At 46.2% G+C, this 19,553-nt stretch overlaps 1 protein-coding gene across 2 annotated transcripts in view; it reads left to right on the top strand.

The window, feature by feature from the left end:
• Window positions 1-19,553, top strand: part of sema6cb (semaphorin 6Cb) — a 138,949-nt gene that overhangs the window by 86,856 nt on the left and 32,540 nt on the right. For both annotated transcript variants that reach the window (XM_068569319.1, XM_068569318.1), the window contains exons 7-16: window positions 3,364-3,420; window positions 3,831-3,932; window positions 9,622-9,712; window positions 10,904-11,026; window positions 13,066-13,154; window positions 13,320-13,537; window positions 13,943-14,074; window positions 14,388-14,543; window positions 16,968-17,144; window positions 18,199-18,336. In XM_068569319.1, the coding sequence (XP_068425420.1) occupies window positions 3,364-3,420; window positions 3,831-3,932; window positions 9,622-9,712; window positions 10,904-11,026; window positions 13,066-13,154; window positions 13,320-13,537; window positions 13,943-14,074; window positions 14,388-14,543; window positions 16,968-17,144; window positions 18,199-18,336 (1,283 nt within the window). The remainder of the gene's footprint in view (window positions 1-3,363; window positions 3,421-3,830; window positions 3,933-9,621; window positions 9,713-10,903; window positions 11,027-13,065; window positions 13,155-13,319; window positions 13,538-13,942; window positions 14,075-14,387; window positions 14,544-16,967; window positions 17,145-18,198; window positions 18,337-19,553) is intronic.

The following is a 19,553-nucleotide window of genomic DNA, read 5'->3' as shown; positions in this document are numbered from 1 at the left end:
GATAAAAGGGATGCCAAAATAACTACGCCACGAGGCGGATTTGTAAAAAGTCTAAATTCATGCTTTCTCAGTCTGCCAGTAAGACGAAAAGCAAATGACTTCTTAAAAGGCTTGTTTAACTGAATGGAGTTGGGAGCTATTGGCGCTCGGCTACGCTGACATTGTAGCTGCTAAAAATGACTTCATCCTGGCATAAATATAGCACTGGTGTTGCCGTCTCTGCCAGAGACAGTTTGTGGTTAATACACATATTTATACACCGGTTTCTGTACAACTATGAGGTCGAGCTCTGGACGCCCACAGACAATATAGATTCTCAATATTTCTGATTCAACGACGGTAGGAGACAGTCGGTGAATCTCAACGCTGATGCACACATATCTCGCTGGAGTCTATTTGCGTCTTTGTATTGTGGTCCTTACCGATACAAATAACCTGTGACTTCCCAGTAGATGTCACCCGTTTATGTTGTTAAATGGTAAAATAGGCTTTCTGATTCTGTGGTCATTTAGTGTCGGGTATGACAGAAGGGGTGATTTTGCTGGTGATATTTCTTTATGATGTATAAAGAAAGGCTCGATGCCTGGCAGGACTCTCGGAAGACCAGTTCTGCTTTTTGGGAGTGTTTGTTTTTATGAAAATCTCTTTTAATGCTTGTGACTCATTATTTTCCTTTCTGCCCTTGCCTGCCTTTTCATTCAAGTATTAAGCAATCTCTCTTCAGACATATTTCCAATACAAGTGGCGCGCGGCTCTCGTTGCTTTTGAAGTGCCACGCTCCTTCCCATCTGAATCTCATTTGTCAAACATGATTGCACTTAAATAAAAGCCCTCCGAGGCCTGGACTTTTGTTTGGTTGCATTTCCATTAGCGCCGAACACGGATATTCACTCTGATAAGGCCGCCGCTCCATGTCGGGGAGATCTACTCTATTGATTAGGGTCAACTTTAGAGCAGCACCATGTCAGTTTAACTTTTTTTTCCCCAGTTACTCTGTGAGAACTTTCGATATTGAATGTATATTATATGATGCATTTGTTCATCCATTTACCAAAACCCCCACCGCCTCCGGTGTGATCGCAGAGACGCGAGTGGAAATTCATTGACGACTGCACCGCCGTTCGGCCTCTTGCTCTCCCATTCCTGAGACTTAACTCGCATCAATAGAAAATGGCGCGTCTTCTTCATCACTGATCCATTTCTTTCACTCGGGGCTCATTTCGAAATCCAGCTCTTCATTTTTGTTCACACCGGGCTCTCTTTTCACATTCTCCCCCTCACTGCTCTCCCCGGTCTTGGGTGGCCATAAGTAATTATTAGTAAACCAAATCGAGCGAGGACAAGGCAGGGCCCTATTACCATAATGCTGACTCGCACTGAATCGTGTCACATCTTCACAAAGTGGCGTCGGAGATGATCCGTGCACGGACCGGGAGGACAGAGCGCTGAGACGACAAGGAGTCCAGTACCGCTCCGAGCATTTTATTATAAGGAGTTATTCCCACTATTCTGACTCGGCTTATTGATTCAATTGTTGTTTCACTCCCAAAAAAAAACCGAACAAAACTCAAAGATGTTGTTTATTGAGAATAAGTCTCTCGAGAAGAACAAAACCGAAACGAAGACTTGATCCCAACACGTGTTGCCCTGGTTGACGAGCACCTTCAGCACCATGAACACAGTTTGAGTCCATCTAACACCGATGTGCGTTTGAAAAAAAGTCCCCAACAAATGCACTTTTGACCTGCGTTTGAATAATGTTCAGTAAAATCAACTGGATGAAAATCTAAATATATATATATATTTAATACTTTTTCCATATCTGCAGACTTTGGCTGCGAGAGAAACGATAAGGAAGTCAGACATGTTGAGAGAATGGTTAACGCATTAGTGATTTGAGCTATTCCATGGGACTTGTTCATGGTAAAAAAACATTTTTTTAAAGAATACTGTGCCTTATTCCTTAATGCATTCCTCATAGGGTACGCAAAGGAACTCGCATAATGTTGGTTTGAATGTGTAAAGCAGGAAACCCTCCACAGTTAAGGCCTGTCCCTGTGTACGCGGCAGTTAGATTGCATTCACCAGCTCTTCTAAGTAGTTTCTGATCTGACTGCTGGACTGAAAGCTCTCTGATGAAATGGAAAACCAGCCGAGAACCAGAGGAACGACGGGCCCTTGGGACAAATTGTTTTTCAGGAACGTGTGGTCCGAGAGCAGTGACCTCTCGGCTTCAATAAGGCATCACAATATATTATAGCGCCGGGGTGGCTGGTTGCGAGGTCGTAGTTGAGAACACCTTGAGACAAATTTAAGAAGAATGAAATTCTGATGAAAGAAAAGTTTCTTCTATTTGTATCTTTTCATACCTGCTTTTGCTCCTTTCGACATTCTGGATAAATCCTTCCGACTCATATTGCAGACGACCTTCTGTCTGTTTCTCTCTGTAACCATTTCTTGAGTTGACATTCATTCCTCTTCAGAGAGTGCAGTTAGTGACAGCGTGGGCTCCATTGTAGCTGTGATGGAGTAGCGTGAAGGGGGCGGGGCTCAGCAAAGGCTCAATCGGTATCAGAAAACTTGCCTTAAGTATCGTAGTAAATCCCTCAGGCCCCGACTGCAGATAAACAGAGATCCCGGTCGCGCTGCACTTCTACTGCTTGGAGAGGCCCGTCCCATAATGCACAGGGGTTGACGTCGAGTTTCCTGTCCGATCTAAGGCTGTCAGGAGCTGTTGGGGAAAGAATGATGTGGAATCGAAGCAGGATGTTAGAGAGCGTCCAGCTTCCTCTGGGGTATTTATGAGCTCTGAGAAAATCACCGTCTGTGAATCAAGACGACAATTGAAGGGAGCACATTGAACTAGTCAAGATGGATCTTTTTTCCGGCGCTGACACAAGGTGTGTGTGTCTGTGTGTCTGAGTGTATGTGTGTGTGTGTACCAGTGGGCCGAGCGTCTGTCCATTGGGTTAATTGGGGCTAACTCGCTGCTCCTCATATAGACTGAAGTGATGCAAACATCCTTTCATTTCCAGTGTTTGTGTTCCGTTTTCTCGGATCCAGATTTATTTTGCAGAGTGATTTTTCTTTCTTTCTTTAATTTTTTTTTTTTTTTATCACTGAGAAACCACCGTGCTTAGCTTCCCACTGACGAGCTGCGCAGGCTTCCCTGATATTTATCCGTTTGTTTGTTGCTTGTTTTCAGTTTTTCCCCCACAACAGTTTATTGAAGTTAATGAGATTTTCATCACAGCTGTCTCGTAATGGCACTTGAACGATCGGGAGCAACAAAAGCCGTGATGGTGAGAAACAGCTTGTCTTTGAGCTTGACAGTTGGCTGTCTTGTTTATTTTTTTTTTTCAGAAGCTGACTTGGAAGACGAAGGATGTGGAGAAGTGCACCGTGAGAGGGAAAAACAGCGTGAGTATTATCTCCCAGACACACACGCATTTACATTTATTTGTCTCACTCCTTCGCCTCCGCCTTTCGTTTTCCTGCACAGGGAAGATTTGCAATAAGCAACGGTGTGCAGGTAGCTTATCAGAATCGGTGTGCACATCCATCAGGAGACGACAGACTGTGGCATTTTGGCATCGCATCTCCCTCCCCAGAGCTGCATTAAGGGGAAAAAAAAAACAAAAAAAACCACAAAAATCAGCCTGGGGATTACGATAGTGACGGTAAAACAGAGAGAAGGCTGTGTGAACGCGTCAGCCAGCGAAATGCACATCCGCCTGCTGCAAGTCCCGCTTGAGTCGACTCCACGGACGCGGCTCCTGAAGTCAAATCTGTTGTGTGTGTGTGTGTGTGTTTTTTTGTCCACCCGACAGGACGAATGTTACAACTACATCAAAGTGCTGGTGCCGCGCAACGACGAGACGCTCTTCGCCTGCGGCACCAACGCCTTCAACCCCACCTGCCGGAACTACAAGGTAAGACAGCGAGCTCGCGTCACACGGCGGCCGTGCTGAGGTGCTACGCATTCGACGAAGTTGCTCACGGAAGCGACGAAAATAAACTGGTGCCGCATTTTCGCTCCGGTGGGCTTTCTGTGCCGGCGCCATTATCGCATCGTAAAGCGCACATGAACGCGGCTGACGGAGGTTGGCGCCGAGCAGATGTTTTAAACATCTGCGCAAAGCGGCGGTTGCACATCCCGACTGGGACGCGTGCACCACACAGCCACAATGAAGGCAGAGGGATTATGAAATATGGAGTCAAAATTGTCATAATTGTGGGGGGGAAAAGCTAATATAATAACTGGGATTCGTTTATTTTGAAAAAATGGTTTGGTGAAGATGCCCTTAAAAGTTAAATATTTTACAGTTGAATAATGAAGTTAGCTTAAGATAACGTTCATAGCATAATATGGTAATAAAATCAGACAACAATAATCTTAACTTTGAAATATTATTTGTATATATATATATATATATATATATATATATATATATATATATATATATATATATATATATATATATATATATAAATATATATATATATATATATATAAATATATATATATATATATATATATATATATAAAGAGCTATGGTGTGAAATGGATAACATGCATAACTTTAATTGGAGATACTACAGTTGATTCGAACTAAAACAAGTTTTCTGAATTATTTGTTTTAACAATGCAAATAAGGCAACATCGTATTAGTTATGTGCTAATTTACATACATTTTTGTCAAAAGAAATGGATGAAGCCTGTTTGATTTTGGATATCTCTTTGAAACTCTCCATGGCTCAGAAAACACTGTCAACGGCAATTTAAATCAATTTTGGCCATGTTTTAGTAATAAAATGTTGAATAAATCAGGCTGTGAATGATACATGAAGACTTCCCTCAGCAGAAACCTTCAGAATAAAGAGAGGAAGGAAAGTGAAAAGTTTGATTTCTGGATCGGAGTTTGAAAAAAAAACTAATGTTAAAGCTTTTGATAACACTACAGGTGAAACTTCACCCTTTTGACATCAAGACAATTTTTTTTTTAACTTCTAATATGTGGTGTTAACTTTCGGGAAATTTAGGATACAAATCTTATGTGTGAAGAAAAAAACAGTGCACGAAGAACATCAGTTCAGCCGGTAGCATCTCGCGCTGCATTACGCAACTCTCACTACACTGCAATGCTGTTACGCTCATCTCCAGCAACACATTTCAGATGCAGCACATCTGTGATCGGCTTTTAGGGCCTGCAGAGACTGCATCGCGTTGGAACACCAGACATTTAATACGAAGTAACACGTACACAAACACTGCTGCGAAGACGGGTCTCACCCGGCTGTGAGAAAAGTCTGGCAGCCAGCGCTTCAATATGTGTTTTCAGCGATGACGCAACGCAAAGCTGACGGGTCACAGCTGTGGGAAAATCACTAGAAAATGACTAAACAGTATTTTTATATAAAGGGGGGTGGAGGAGATCAATCGTGTCAGATTGGGACTTTGGTGTGTTTACGTGGCCGGGTGACTTGAAACGCTTCCTGTTGGGGCGGAATAATCTGTTTGCTCGACAAGACGAGCGGCGCGGAGCAATCTGTTGACAGAACACAAGATGTGCTGATGAAGGCAAAAATGCAACAGCTTCTTTTTTTTTTTTTCAAACGTCAAAAGCAGAAGGAGAAGATGAAACGAGAAGAGGAGGAAGCGATGAAATACGGGACTTTGGAAGCGTTTGTTTTGAGGACAATTCAAAACCGCGGTGTCGTGGTCGGAGCCTCGGTGGTGACATCACAGGTTCAGACTGTGATTCACAGCGGGGCCATGAGAGGAGGAGGAGGAGGGAGGAAGAGGATGGAGGACGAGTCCTACAGCACCGACCGTAAATCTATCAGTGTGGGGGAGACGTGCTGTTATAAATCCAGAGGGGAGCTGAGTAAATCAAGATATTTTGACATTTCACTGTGTTGTTCTTTGTTTTTTTCTGGTGCGTGGACCTGAGAACGAGCCGAGTCCGGGTGAAGGAGTCACTTCAGGGTTCACACCTTCATTAACTCAAGCGTTGTAGCTCTGGTGTCATGTTTGGTTTGTCAGCTCTTAATTCAGAATTAAATGTCTGAATCTGCGATCAGATGTGAGTCTTGAGTTTTGCCCTTGACAATGAAACTATAATAGAACGTTTCTCACCACAGCGCCACCGTTAACAACAACAATAACAACAACAACAACACCAACAACAACAACAATTATCTGTAAAGGGCATTCATTACAAATGGAAGCAATTAAAATGTTTGAAAAAAAAAGATGAAAAATGAACAAAGTTTAATTTAAGAACAAACTAAATGAATGAAAATAAATGGGCTGGCATTAAAAAAACAAATTAAAGCAACAATGAATAAATTACAGCGTTTACCCCGAGCCGACAGCGAGCTGAGAGCGAGCTGAAACTGCACCTGTCACTCAAAGAGGCCACGCCCCTTAATCACGGCCAACTTGAAGCCTCAAATTAATCTCAAAGGGTGAGTTACATAAAGATGATATACAGTCGTCATGAACGGAGTTATCTATAGAAACCAATTTTAACATAAAGCTCTTTGGGGATTGACAGACGTGAACTAACCACAGAAACTTAATAATAAACTCTTATTATTTATTATTTTTTGCCATCGGAAAAACATATCTTGGCCTAACATTAAGAGTAATGGAAAAAACACTGAATGTTATGAACTATGTCCTGAATTTTCCAAATTGTAACAGTTACGCTGCCTAGCTTTGACTGCTAAGCCACGATTGGACAACCACCGTTTGGGGGGAGGGGCTAAGTGCTGGGTTAATTGATCACGGTGAGTTATTGCCGAGTCTAGTCTGGGAGCTTATGAACTGAATCCCACGTCTCAGCGGTCGTACCTGGAGAGTGTTTTTCTCAGGCCCCGTGACGTCTCAGGTTGTCTCAGAAGACCTGCACAGTCTCATCGCTCAGTGTGTCCAAAGGTTCACACACACAGGAGGGAAGATTAATGTGAAATGTTGAGAGCACGGCATACCGACCCACGTCTAACCACCGTCATCATCATCCCTCTGCCACCGAGCGGCTGATTTACGCAGAACACCTCTGCAGATTTAACCCCCCTCCCTCCTCTTTTTCACCCTTGGCTGGAAAAAAAAAAAAGGATGTGAGATGTCTGTACAGGCAGCTGGAGAGAGAGAGAGAGAGAGAGAGAGGAATAGAGATAGAGGAAGTGTAAATCATATGAAGGAATCTGCCTCTGGGACAAGAGGGGATTGAGCGGGAGGCCTGTGCTTTTGGTCAAAGACACGAATGGACGCCCAACCATGAAGGCGCGGCCTCGCCGACCAGACAGCCGAGACAGCCGCCCGTCTGTGGACAACAGAGCGTCTTCAACGGCGTGCAACCAAACCTTCTGAGGCGTCCAAAGCCCCCGTCCGTCTTCGTCTGCGCGTCGGGGTAACGATGCTGCAGTCGCTACACAGCGTTTTTAAGGGGTTTTGTGTTTGTTTTTTCCCGAAGCATCAGCTCGCTCTGACTTCTGAGGGCTGTGTGTTTTTTTTTTGTTTTTTTGTTTTTTTTTCAGGGTGATTAACAAACTGCTGTTTCACTTCAAATCATGTCACTCTGCGGGCGAGAGGTCCGGTCAATACTGTGGAGTTTCTAATCAGATTCAAAGCAGGATTTAATTTAATTTCTGAAGAGCGCAACCCTGATTGCTGATTGGAAAGCACCGAGTTTATTTCTCTTCCCACGATCGCAATCGGGCCGACGGGATTTCACTTGAATGCCTTTTTCTTGATTCCCTTCTCTTTTTTTTTTTTTTTTGAATGACTCTTCTGGGTTGAAGGTCACAATCGCTGGAGTTTTATTTGAGAGAAACACAAACAGTCCATAAACGAATTCAATGAAATACAAAATCTACTTCTGTCGGGCATTTGTCAAAGCAAACCGTCGTAAAGCCTGACTCGCCGTGACGACATCATCCGTAATGGCGTCGTAGATTTATTGTCCCGCTGATCAAAACCCCGTGACTCACGTCTCCCCTCGACCACATGTCCCCTCCTTGCGTGTCCTCGCGTGCCTGCTTCCTGTTGTTGAAGCCTGAAAAACCGTGAAACGCATTAAAAAGCACTTTCCCGTCTTTTAAGCCCTCTTTGTACGAGGAAACGGGGCACAAACCCCAGACTCTGTCTGAACAATGAAGGAACATTTGGCAGAAGCGATATGTAGGGCAGAGCTGTTGTGGCGGATTGCGTCAGGTTCGGAGGTGTAAACACGCAACCCCCCTCCTCCCCCTCCCCCCGCCTCCACCACCCCTCCATCTCTTAAGGAGCCGAAGTGTGTCTGTGCAGATGTCTCGCGGCGTTTATGCAGAGTTCACGCGGCAAAGGTGAGGCTCTGGATCAGCGGCTTTCTTCTTCTTCCTCTTCTCTGGATAATTGTGTTGTCACACGAACACGGCGCTGCCGCTGACTGCTGTCTTCCACCCGTAATGGCAAATGGGAAGAGACGGCTAGAAAGAAGAGACATCTGATAGTATTTGATCGATGATGCATCAGTGAAGTATCACGCGCTCCGTCTTTACTGTGACATCTAATTATAATATTAATGACTTTATTGATACAAATCATTTAGTAGAACATGGTATAATATCAATGATAAAATAAAGCAGTAAAGCCACAACATCGCATGAAAGCCAGTCTGTGAAAGTGGGTTTAAAGAAGTGATTTAAAAGAGTTTTAACGGAACAGCGGGAACCTTTTTTGTTGTTGTCATCTGAGTCAGATTTGGACCAGAAATCACAGTGTTTACACCAAACAGGGTGTGAATGTAGGAATGTGAATGTCCCTCCCAAATAAAAGTCACCACGGCCGGATAGCTCTATTGTGCCGCAGTTGGCGTCGAGATAATTTGCTTCTGAACGTCACGACACTCATCGAACGGGACGAGACACGTCGAGCAAAATGATGCAACGAACAAGAAAAACTGTATTGATGATCCTCATTGATGTAATCAGGGGAACGACGCCCTGATTGTGTAAGTGTTCCCATCATTGTGTCCACTCTGCACGGGGCCTTTGTGTTCAGGGTTCGGCATGAAGGAAAAGTGTGTGTGTATGTGTGTAATTTAGAGTCAAACAGACCATAAAGCAGGGTGTGCTTTAGGGCCGGGGCTGAAAGGTGATTGACAGGTCGCTACCAGAGACGTATACTTATCCTCGTCTAAATATGGAAACCTTCAGTGGTTCAGTCTGTGGTTACAACAAAAGGTGTTGAATCAATGCGTTCAAACTCGACACACACACACACACACACACACACTGATCGTCCTACCTGAGTGTTGCGACCTTGTTAACAGCGTGTTGGAGAGCAGCAGCTCAATATCTGCGGCTGAGAGATAAACCGCCCTCTCCGCTCGCGACGGCAGGATCTCCGACTTCACGCGCTTCTTCCTTTACCGACCCGGCCCGAATACAGCACATCAAATAAAATACAAACTATCTTTACGGCGCCTGTGTTGCCCTGTGTTAATCCCAGGTTGATTTAATACGTCCCTCTCGCCGCTCCGGAGACTTCCGTTTGTTGACACGTGTAAACAGTGAGGTGTTGTGGGCTTTGTGTGGCTTTGTAAAGTGTTGGCTGTGTCCTCTCTGACCTAGATGTCCACGCTGGAGCAGGAAGGGGAGGAGGTGGTGGGTCAGGCCCGGTGTCCCTTCGAGTCACGCCAGTCCAACGTGGGCCTGTTTGCAGGTGAGCAAGGAATGCTACGTCACATGTTCAAGTCCCACAGTCGCTGATCGGTGTCAGTCGTCCTTTCAACGTGTCCTTGAAAGTCCCAGCGATGTTTGCAGTTCAGGGTTTTTATTGTCACGGTGGGGTTTAACTATGTTTCTTGGTTGTCATCCATCCGATACTTGGAAACGCCCGCCGCGACTCAAGAGTGAGATTTGGGCCAAAGTTTTTTTTAGTTTTTGGCACATATTGAAATTAAATGATTGAACTGGTTAGTTGAGGTCCTCTGATCTTACAACACTGTGAATACAATTTAAATTAGAAAGATCTGCCTTCAGGTGATTCTGCAGGTCAAAAGATGCCTGATTAAATAGATTTGAATAGTTAAATTTGGAATAAAGCGGTCGTGAAAGTCATAAACTATATATGTGTTAATAAGAAATCCTTTTTTTTGTTGCTCAGATGCAGGCATCAGATATTTTGCCGAACATTTCAAACTTCAGTGAACATTAAGTCTTCATCTTAATGAATTTAATCATTTTTTTGCCCATCAAATATTGTTCTTCAGACAGTTTGAATACAAATCGATTTTTGAAAGATAAATGTAACTTTTGGCAAAAAGTCAATGCCCACAATGGAGGCAAGATAAACGGCACGAACATGTAAATGCAGCCCGATTTCTTTCGTCCCAGTCGTCCAGTCGTACAACACGAAGCTGTGCGAAGGGAACGCGTCTCGATGCAACACGACACTGAACCACGCCGCTCCTCTGCTCTGAGCAAATGTAATAAAGTCTCTCGGTGCACAAATCATCACAGGCTGTAATTTTGGATTTGTACCCTTGATGGATTCTGATTAGCGGTTGGATTTTCCGCACTAATCATAGCGGAGAAGGAAGCCGATACTATGGACATGGAGGAGGTCGGGTTCAGTGGAGAGGCGAGAGCCAGAGCCGGCACTCGGCCCTGCCAGGTTTCCACTGACATTCAGGCAGAGTTCACGCGGGCTGTCATTAAAAGTGACACGTTCTCCTGCAGCTCTCATCCTCTGCCTCTTCTTAAAGGGCAATAAAAGTCACCTGTGACCGAAATAGACACTTGAAAGAAGTGGGTTATTCCAGGGAACTGTGATCCCTGACAATTTATCTCAATCTCCTTCCTCTCACCCCCACCCGCCCCCCCTCCCCTCTCCCTTCCTTCCTACCTTTAGGTGGCGATTTCTACTCGGCCACCATGACGGACTTCTTGGCGAGCGACGCGGTGATTTACAGAAGTCTGGGAGAGAGCAGCCCCGTGCTGCGGACGGTCAAGTACGACTCCAAATGGCTGCGAGGTGAGTGAGCGCCGGGGGCGGCGTCGAGAAAGAGCGGAGAAAGAGTCGAGCGCATTTAGCGACGGCAGTGCTGCCGTCGCTGTCGGGTTAAAGAGATGGGAGACGACTCCCACCGTCTCCGATGTGTCGTAACGTCTTAAATCGAGATTCCAAGTCTGCGAAAACCCCAGAATACACCGAGCTCAGGGGAGGACAAATTCTCTTCTGACATCTTTTATCCTTCCTCGCCCTGTTTTTAAATCCCGGCAGCTTCTCGTTTCCAGCTCTCATGTCAGCTGTGACTGATTAACATTAATGTCACCAGTAACTTGGCTCTGGGTTAGTGTCTGTGTTTTCTCAAAGCTGGTCCAGCAGTCAAATAGCCCGAATACTTCTGTCCTACGTCTTTTCCAAACCACGATGGAACCTTAATGAGGCAAAAGGAGAATTCATTGGGACAAACACGGTGCTGAGACCGAGTGAACTTACACAAGGGGACATTTAAAACTATTCCAATTTAATTTCAATGAGTACAGCGACTAACTTGATCCTGTACAGTCCAACGAAGCATTCATATCAGAACCACACCAACCAAGAAGGATTTTTTTAACTGTATCCATCCTGTGCAATTCGTCATTGCCGACCGCAAAGAATCATGGGACGGCAGTGTTTCCTAAAGGAGATAAGAAAGGAGGCATCGACCAGCTCTTTATCACAGCTGCCACTTACTAACATCCTGGTTATTGAAATCTGTTAGGAACTCGTTAGGAACCCGCCTCGTTAGGAACTTCCTAACCTTTTCTCGCCAGGAAGTTTCCTCGTTAGGGACCTTCCTCGTTAGGGACCTTCCTCGTTAGGGACCTTCCTCGTTAGGGACCTTCCTCGTTAGGGACCTTCCTCGTCGAGGCGTTTCGACCGCAGCCCGGGATTTAACCGCCGTTCAAATCGTGTATTCTTCCTCGCCCCTTTTTGAAGTAAACATCCAGGCAGCAGGCTTCTCATTTTCTAGCCGACAGCAGATTATGTAAGTGATTAACATTAATGTCATAAGCGACTTGGCCCACGCTGAGATGCTGTGCTCGTCCAACAATGCATTGCTCTCTTTAACACCACTGCCAAACAATGGCAATTAAAAGACATTACTATTGTCTGGTATCCGACTTATGAAGCCAGGAGAGACGTTTGCTTCCAGCTGACGACGATAAGCCCTCCAGCAACGCAACGAGCAGATGTTTGCCTTCTTCGATTGTAAAGAAACGGCTCTGCACAATTAACGGATTATCACTAATTGTTGTTAATTCAATTTCTTGTCGAGTCAGTTAATCGTTTCAGGAGGCTACACCTGTTATTGTAGTGCTTGAAATGTCATGTCTTGCACTTTCTCATCTCATTTTAATTACTCTGAGAGGTTTTTCTCAACCCACAAAGTGCTGACGAGGCATGTCGGTTGAGGCTTGAGGTGTTTAGACCCTTCGGGCGCTTTCGCAAACCCGTTATTAATTAATCGGGTCCAGTGCGGTTCTGCTGTGAACGCAGTAATTGTGTTCCAGTGCGGAACAAAACAACAACCGGGTCCCAGACCGCTTGCGAGGAGGTCGTGATCCGACCTGATTGTGCGGATGTATAATCAAGAATGTTTGCTGAGATGGACACGCGGACACAACAGAACACGCTTCCCAAAGTGGGATTACCGTTACTCTGTTTCTCGCAGCTCGCTTGGTGCAGATCACGTTCTCCTCCAGTAAGGAAAGCTTCCCTCGCTCCTCCATCCCCTCCCCCTCCAGCAAATACGTTGCGGGGATTTTGATCCGCTTTAATTTGCGAACTGGATCAAATTGAAAACAAACCAAAAAGGTTTCCCGTTGACTGTGATCCGGACCGGCCGAACGGACGGTGGCTCACGAACCAAAAGTATCTGAACGGATTCAGATTCAATTCTGTGTTCAGACGCTATTACATGACTTATTTCTGACTTGATCTTCGTTGTTTTTTTACCAGCACTGATCCAGAACCAGCACTGCTGCTGTTTCACTCACAATCTCTTTTCTCATCTCCCACAGAGCCCCATTTCCTCCACGCTATTGAGTACGGGAACTACGTGTACTTCTTCTTCAGCGAGATCGCAGTGGAGTACACCACTCTCGGCAAGGTGAGCAAAGTCGTTTTTCAGGCCAGACGCTCGCCAGGCGGCCCGTGTCGCGTCTGCACTTCTGTCTCCCGAGTTGAATGCCGAAAGACGTTGCTGGACCAATCATCATGCCGTTGTTCGGCATGCCATGTTGGCTCCGCCTGACCTTTCCTTCCTTCCCCTCAGGTGGTTTTCTCTAGAGTCGCACGCGTCTGCAAGAACGACAACGGCGGCTCGCCGAGGGTGCTGGAGCGCTACTGGACGTCGTTCCTCAAAGCCCGGCTCAACTGCTCGGTGCCGGGCGACTCCTTCTTCTACTTCGACGTCCTGCAGTCGCTGACGAACGTGCTGCAGATCAACCACCGGCCGGCCGTGCTCGGCGTCTTCACCACGCAGGCCAACAGGTTGGGATGTTTTTTGCTCTCTGTGGCCTTGATTTTCACAGAAATATATAAAAGTCCTGCCCCTATAAGGAAACAGCAACAATAATGGCTAGAAGAGGAGAGTCTATTGTAATAAATCATAATAAAGGACCCAAAAATGGCAATTGAATTTCTTTCTCAAATGATCTCCACAGCACAATGATCTGGTTTCAACCCGGTTTCTCGGATCTATACCGTCACAAAGTTACAAAAGCAAACAATAACTCAGAAAAAGAGAAGGCAAAGAAAGGCAGGACGACAGATCCCGGGACAAACAATGTTGTATATTCACGTATACATGATGAGGTTGTGCCAGACTTTGGACAAGGTGCTGAACTGCAGCCGCGCCGTCTCTAACGTGGCCGTCCTTTGTGGTGCCTTCCTCAGCATCACAGGCTCGGCAGTCTGTGCCTTCTACATGGACGACATCGAGAAGGCCTTCAGTGGCAAATTCAAAGAGCAGAGGAACAGCGAGACAGCGTGGACACCAGTTCCAGAGGACCAGGTGCCGAAACCAAGGTGAGAATATCTTTTAAATAACAAACTGTCACTTCTCAAGAACATGCTTTCCTGTCTCTCACAATCGGGTTTTTTTACTTTCATTTTTTCTTGTCGCAGCTGCTGCTGTTATTTTTCCACACAGACATCATCTGCGAACAAAAAAAACCCCCCAAACAACTGTGACACTAGACACCTGTTTTATTTTTTTTTTGCTCATCCGCCTCAACCAAACAGCTGCCGGGTGTTTTTACATCTGTGTCCGTTGAAACTTGAGCTCTCTCCTGATGTTTTGCCTTGTATTTATTTATTTGTTTGTTTGTTGCTGTCGCAGGCCGGGATGCTGCGCCGGGGAGGGCTCGGCGGCGGCCTACAAGTCGTCTACCACCTTCCCCGACGACACCCTGACCTTCATCAAGTCCTACCCGCTCATGGACGAGTCCGTCCCCTCGGTCAACGACAGGCCCTACTTCACCCGCACCACCAGCAGGTGAGGGAGCATAACCTCCAACGGATAAACATGCATGTTGTTGAATAGGAAGGAAAGAGTCCCTCCCTCCCAGCGTCCTCATCATTAAAAGTTACCCACACACCTTATGGTGCTGAAACATTTGACTGGAAATTAATCAGTGTCGATTTTGATTAACAGCCTCAACAGTTTATAAAGTAAGAACGCTGAGCACTCACATAATGAAATGAATCATTAGGGGATCGCCCACATTCTAAGTATATAGAGCCATAATTAAGAACGATTTTCATAATCAATCGGCTCACCAGTTAGTATTTCTTAATTAGTGCTCCTGCGAGGTCCTCGTGGACCAAAGTGCTCGTGTTTCCGAGTAACTTTCAGAAAAACTCCTGTTTTACTCCGGCAGCCGTCCCTGGTCCCCCCGGCTGTTGACCGGACCGCGTGCTGCTCGTTGTTCACAGCGAATGTAGAAGCAAGACGAGATCGCGCTGCTGTTCACCAGTTTGAAAACTAATAAAAATCTAAAAAGGCATCGCCAGACGATGGCTGCCGAGTTCCCAGGTTGTGTTTCCATCGATCGTTTCGTCAGATTTCTGAAGGCACCAAGGACAAGGACTAAGAACAGCGACAGGGACACAGCCAGTCTTTCAGGACCAGTTAAAAGGTCTTCACGGTGAATATAATAGATTATTAGTTGGGTCTTTTTTTCAGAATTTGAAAAAAAAAGAGTCTTCTCATGTCTCAGGTTGAAAGATATCCAGTTCACCAACAGAGAAGAGCAGCACATTGCAGCATGTTGGACTTTAACAGGTCCTGATTGTTAATTCATAATCGTAAATCTGTTCCTCCCTCCAAACTGTACTGCTGTCAACGAGTGAACCACCTTGTACGTCGTGTATCCTAAATAAATGGCGCCGTTGCTCCTCTGAGAACATCTTCATTGAATCCAATGAATAAACTCAGCCATCAGCTGGACATTCAGAGCCGGGCTGTGGTTCTAATCCCGCCGTCTCTTCTGTAATGGTTCGCGTCCTGTCATGTATTAGCAGTGTTTCCTCGCTCGGGGCTGTGATTGGTATCGATGAGTGAGCTCGGGTGGAACGCAAAACCTTGTCCCTCATTAACACCCAATGGGATTTTATTGGCTGGCCGGTCTCGTCTCCACATCAGAGGCGAGGCTCGCTCTTAGACTTTGGTCGTGTCCCTGGGTTACACTCGTGGTCTTCTCGCTTCTTCACTGTTCCCTTTTTTTTTTTGTTCGCCCTTTGGCGTTCCTGAGAATAATGCAGCGCACTGAACACAAGCGCTTCGCAGCGTGCACGCCGCCTCAGGCTCCTGTGCAGAGCGTGACTATCAGCAGAGCTTTCGAGGGCACTTCTTGAAGTTTTCTTGCACCGGAATTACACTTTCTCACGTTTTCTCCATTGAAAGGCTCCCCACAGAGCACTTACAATGATGTCTCCACCGACAGGAGCCCTTTGTCAGAGTTCCCCCATTTAAAGGCGGGTTACTTCTTTTCTGCGGCGCCACCGAGGCTGCAGTCACTGCGTCTGATTCCACCAGTGCATCCCAGACTCAGCCGGAGACAAACACACACACACACACACACACACACACACACACACAGACTGTACACAGGAGCGTCCTTCCCGCCTCCTGAAGCAGAGCCAGGCTGACAGCCAGCCAGACACTGCTCGGGCTCCACACTGGGGAGAAAACGTGCGCCGCTTCACATCTGGCGCCAAAAACATCACATCTGCCTCGCCGCTCCCCACGGAGAGGAGCTAGATAAATGAAATCTAACCAGAAGCACATCAGGCACGTCATTGCGCGGATGTGCCAGCCAGGTGTGTGTGTGTCTGTGTGTGTGTGTGTGTGTGTGTGTGTGCGTGTGGGTATCAACACACCTGCCTCGGTGGGACCATCTGGGAGACAATGAGTGAGAAGTGAGGTCCGCCGGTGTCTTTTTTTCAATTTATTTTGAAGTGAAGAATCTCGATGCAAAGCACTGATTTTATTGGAGGAAGTTTGTTGTCTGGGGAAAAAGCAGGCGGAGAAAACGAGTGAAGCTCCTCCCTCCGTCGGCGGCCGCTGGACTCAAGGTGCCCTTCAGCGCGGCGGGGGGGGGTGCTCCGAATAAAGCGACCGCTCCTCATGATACGATAGACGGGAATATGAGTTAATAGGACGATGGGATCAGAGGAAGTAGGCGGCGGAGGAGGAGGGGAAGTCGTGGGTTCGGCAGACGGAAGTGATTGACGCTTCACACAATGAGCTCAGAGATCGCCCACTGCTTGTTTTGCTTACCGCGGGAAATTGACTTTGACAAAACAACGCCGCTGAGATGCTAATCGGAGCGTTTGGCGCCATTAGCCCGCTCTCATTAACGGCAGACAGCTTCATAGTCTCGCTTCATTTGTGTGTGTTTCTTTTTGGTTCCCACAGATTCAAGTTGACCCAGATAGCGGTGGACACGTCGGCGGGGCCGTACAAGAACTACACCGTGGTCTTCCTGGGCTCGGACAACGGCCGCGTGCTGAAGATCCTGGCCAGCACCGAGGGAGCCAACGCGTCCTTCAGCACCCAACTCCTGGAGGACATCGACGTCTACAACCCCAACAAGTCAGACAATCTGCACTTTTTTTGTTTTTATATTCGTCGGTGTCCATGTCTTGTCCTTTTATTTGTATTCCCTCTTCTTTTTCATTCGTTTGTTTGTTTCTGTCTTTATTGGAGATGCGCCGATCGAGCGGCCTATTTCTGTATTTGTGGCGGTCACATTTACACACCCGCGCTGCGAACGAAGTGGCAAAGACAGTAACATCACACACACACACACACATCGCATGTCGTCTGTGTGGGAGTTATTCAGCCTGAGTGAAGAAGACAAACTGTAAAGCTCTAAATTTGTGACTCCTGCAAGTCAGAAATAAGCCGCCGCGACGACGATATGATGCGTTCAAGCTCTACTCAGGGATGTAATCTGGTAAATGTAGTTTTTGGTGAGAGTACTTAAATAAAGTAGCTTACATCGTTAAATTTAATGATATCATATCTAAATAGAGCAAATGTTTGAAATAAATATTTACCGACTTACCACCATAAATGATCACAACAAAGTAAGTAAGTTTGTCGTTTTGTATCGGTGAGCTTAATCTGACGGCCGCTAACGGCGGAGAGATTCAAACCGCGGCACCGCTCTGAGAAAGGAAGTTTGAATCAGCAGGTCAGACTCTTTAAAAAATAATTTAAAACGGAATAGACCAAAGGAATCGGTGCATCTCTAGTTTAGTCTCTTACTTTGTGTCTTTCTTTCACTTTGTTCCCTCTCCTCATTTCTGTGATCTGCCTTGAAGCCCCACCTCCCCCCTTTGGTCTAGTGTAACACTTTGCATCACCCTGTACAGCCAGAGGGGGATGCTTTTCTTCTTCTTCTTCTTCTTCTTCTTCTTCTTCTTCTTCTTCTTCTTCTTCTTCTTCTTCTTCTTCTTCTTCTTCTTCTTTTGTTTTCATACTGCACAGCTTGAAAATGTCTTATCCGCATTGAGCTCGATTCACAGTCGGCTCTCTGTATAATTTCCAGACTGTGCCAGTCGTCTGCAGCTCCGATTTATGAAAGTAGAAAAAAGGAAAGAAAGAAACTAAAATGTCTGTTGCTGTTCTTCTGTGCTCCTAGATGTAACGTGCGCGGGGAGGACAGGAGGGTGCTGGGTCTGGAGTTGGATCGGGACCACCATGCAATGTTCGTGGCGTTCTCCGGCTGTGTGATCCGCGTGCCGCTGAGCCGCTGCTCCGACTACAGCACCTGCAAGAAGTGAGTGACCTGTAGAGCAAAGCTTTGCCCGTCCGCCACAAAAGGGACGTGAACCCTGAAACAACTCCTTAAGTAATCGAGTGCTCAACGAGCAAATTAACTCCAGAGTTTGCCAGAAAACGGAGGACTTCGCCGCCTCAGATTAGGGGGAGAAGATCTTGGGTGAAGAGGGTAGCTGAGCCTTCAGGTGAAGTCGATGGGCTACGAACTTTAGCTTAGGGGGGCTGGTTGGGCTCATCGCTAGAGATGGGGTGAGGAACTCGTGGGGAAGTAGAACCGAGACTAATTCAAGTCACTCGAGGTGGCTCGGCATCTGATCCGGATGCCTCCTGGATAGCTGGAGACCCCGAGGCGAACCCAGAACAACATACTGCAGCTATTGTGCTCACCATGTGGCCTGGGAATGACTCTGGGATCCCCCAGGAGGAGCTGGAGGACATTTCCGTTTCCCTTACACGGACCCAGAAAAGGATTTCTAGAACTTGTGTTGGGGAAATTCACTTTTTGTATTGACAATTTATTGATCAACTGTTGAATTTAATAACAAGACAAATGTCTCAACAAGGAAATAATCACATGATACCGTTCTAAAAGTAAGAAGAAAATGGAGATAAAAGATGTATACGATGGTGTCCTACATAGACTGTCCATAGAGTTACCTTCAAGGGACCGGAGAACAAAATAAGCAAAGGTTGCACAAATAAAAGAGAAGAAAAAAAGTGATTCGGCAGAGTCTTGAAGGCTGAGACCACACTCAGTGCTGCTGCCCAGAGGTACTACACGGATTCAGGGTTCCCTCGCTGTGTGCCGGGAGGAAAACGGCACTAACACTGCCAGGTAACTCAAGGAAGAGAGGATCAATTTCCTCTGCAGCCACCAATTTTGCTTCTGCAAGATGCTTTCTGGACAAAAGCCTGTACCAAATAGCAGATGTTACTCTATTATCTGCCTGGTTCGTGGAGTTTGTTGGGCTCAATTTACTCAAAAAGCACTCTGATGTTATTAGTGGTGTTGGCAGGTAAGTGAGAGTAAGATTAAACTGAGCCGCGGGGAAATATGGTGCGGCTGCCACGTGAGAAAGGCTGTGTTAGTAACGAGGGGGGTTGAATGTTTTCATAAGCCGATTCTGATCTGAAACCTGCCTGAGCCTCGTGTTTGAGTGCATGTGATCCCGTGTTTTTATACAGCTGCACTAAAAAGAAACATTTTAGTCTGCC

This window comes from Clinocottus analis, unplaced genomic scaffold (genome assembly GCF_023055335.1).
Source record: "Clinocottus analis isolate CAN_PGR_092001 unplaced genomic scaffold, fCliAna1.0.p SCAF_9, whole genome shotgun sequence".
In the NCBI taxonomy this organism is placed as follows: Eukaryota; Metazoa; Chordata; class Actinopteri; order Perciformes; family Cottidae; genus Clinocottus; species Clinocottus analis.
Note: the sequence above shows the minus strand (reverse complement) of the source record. Positions and strands in the feature narration are given on the sequence as shown.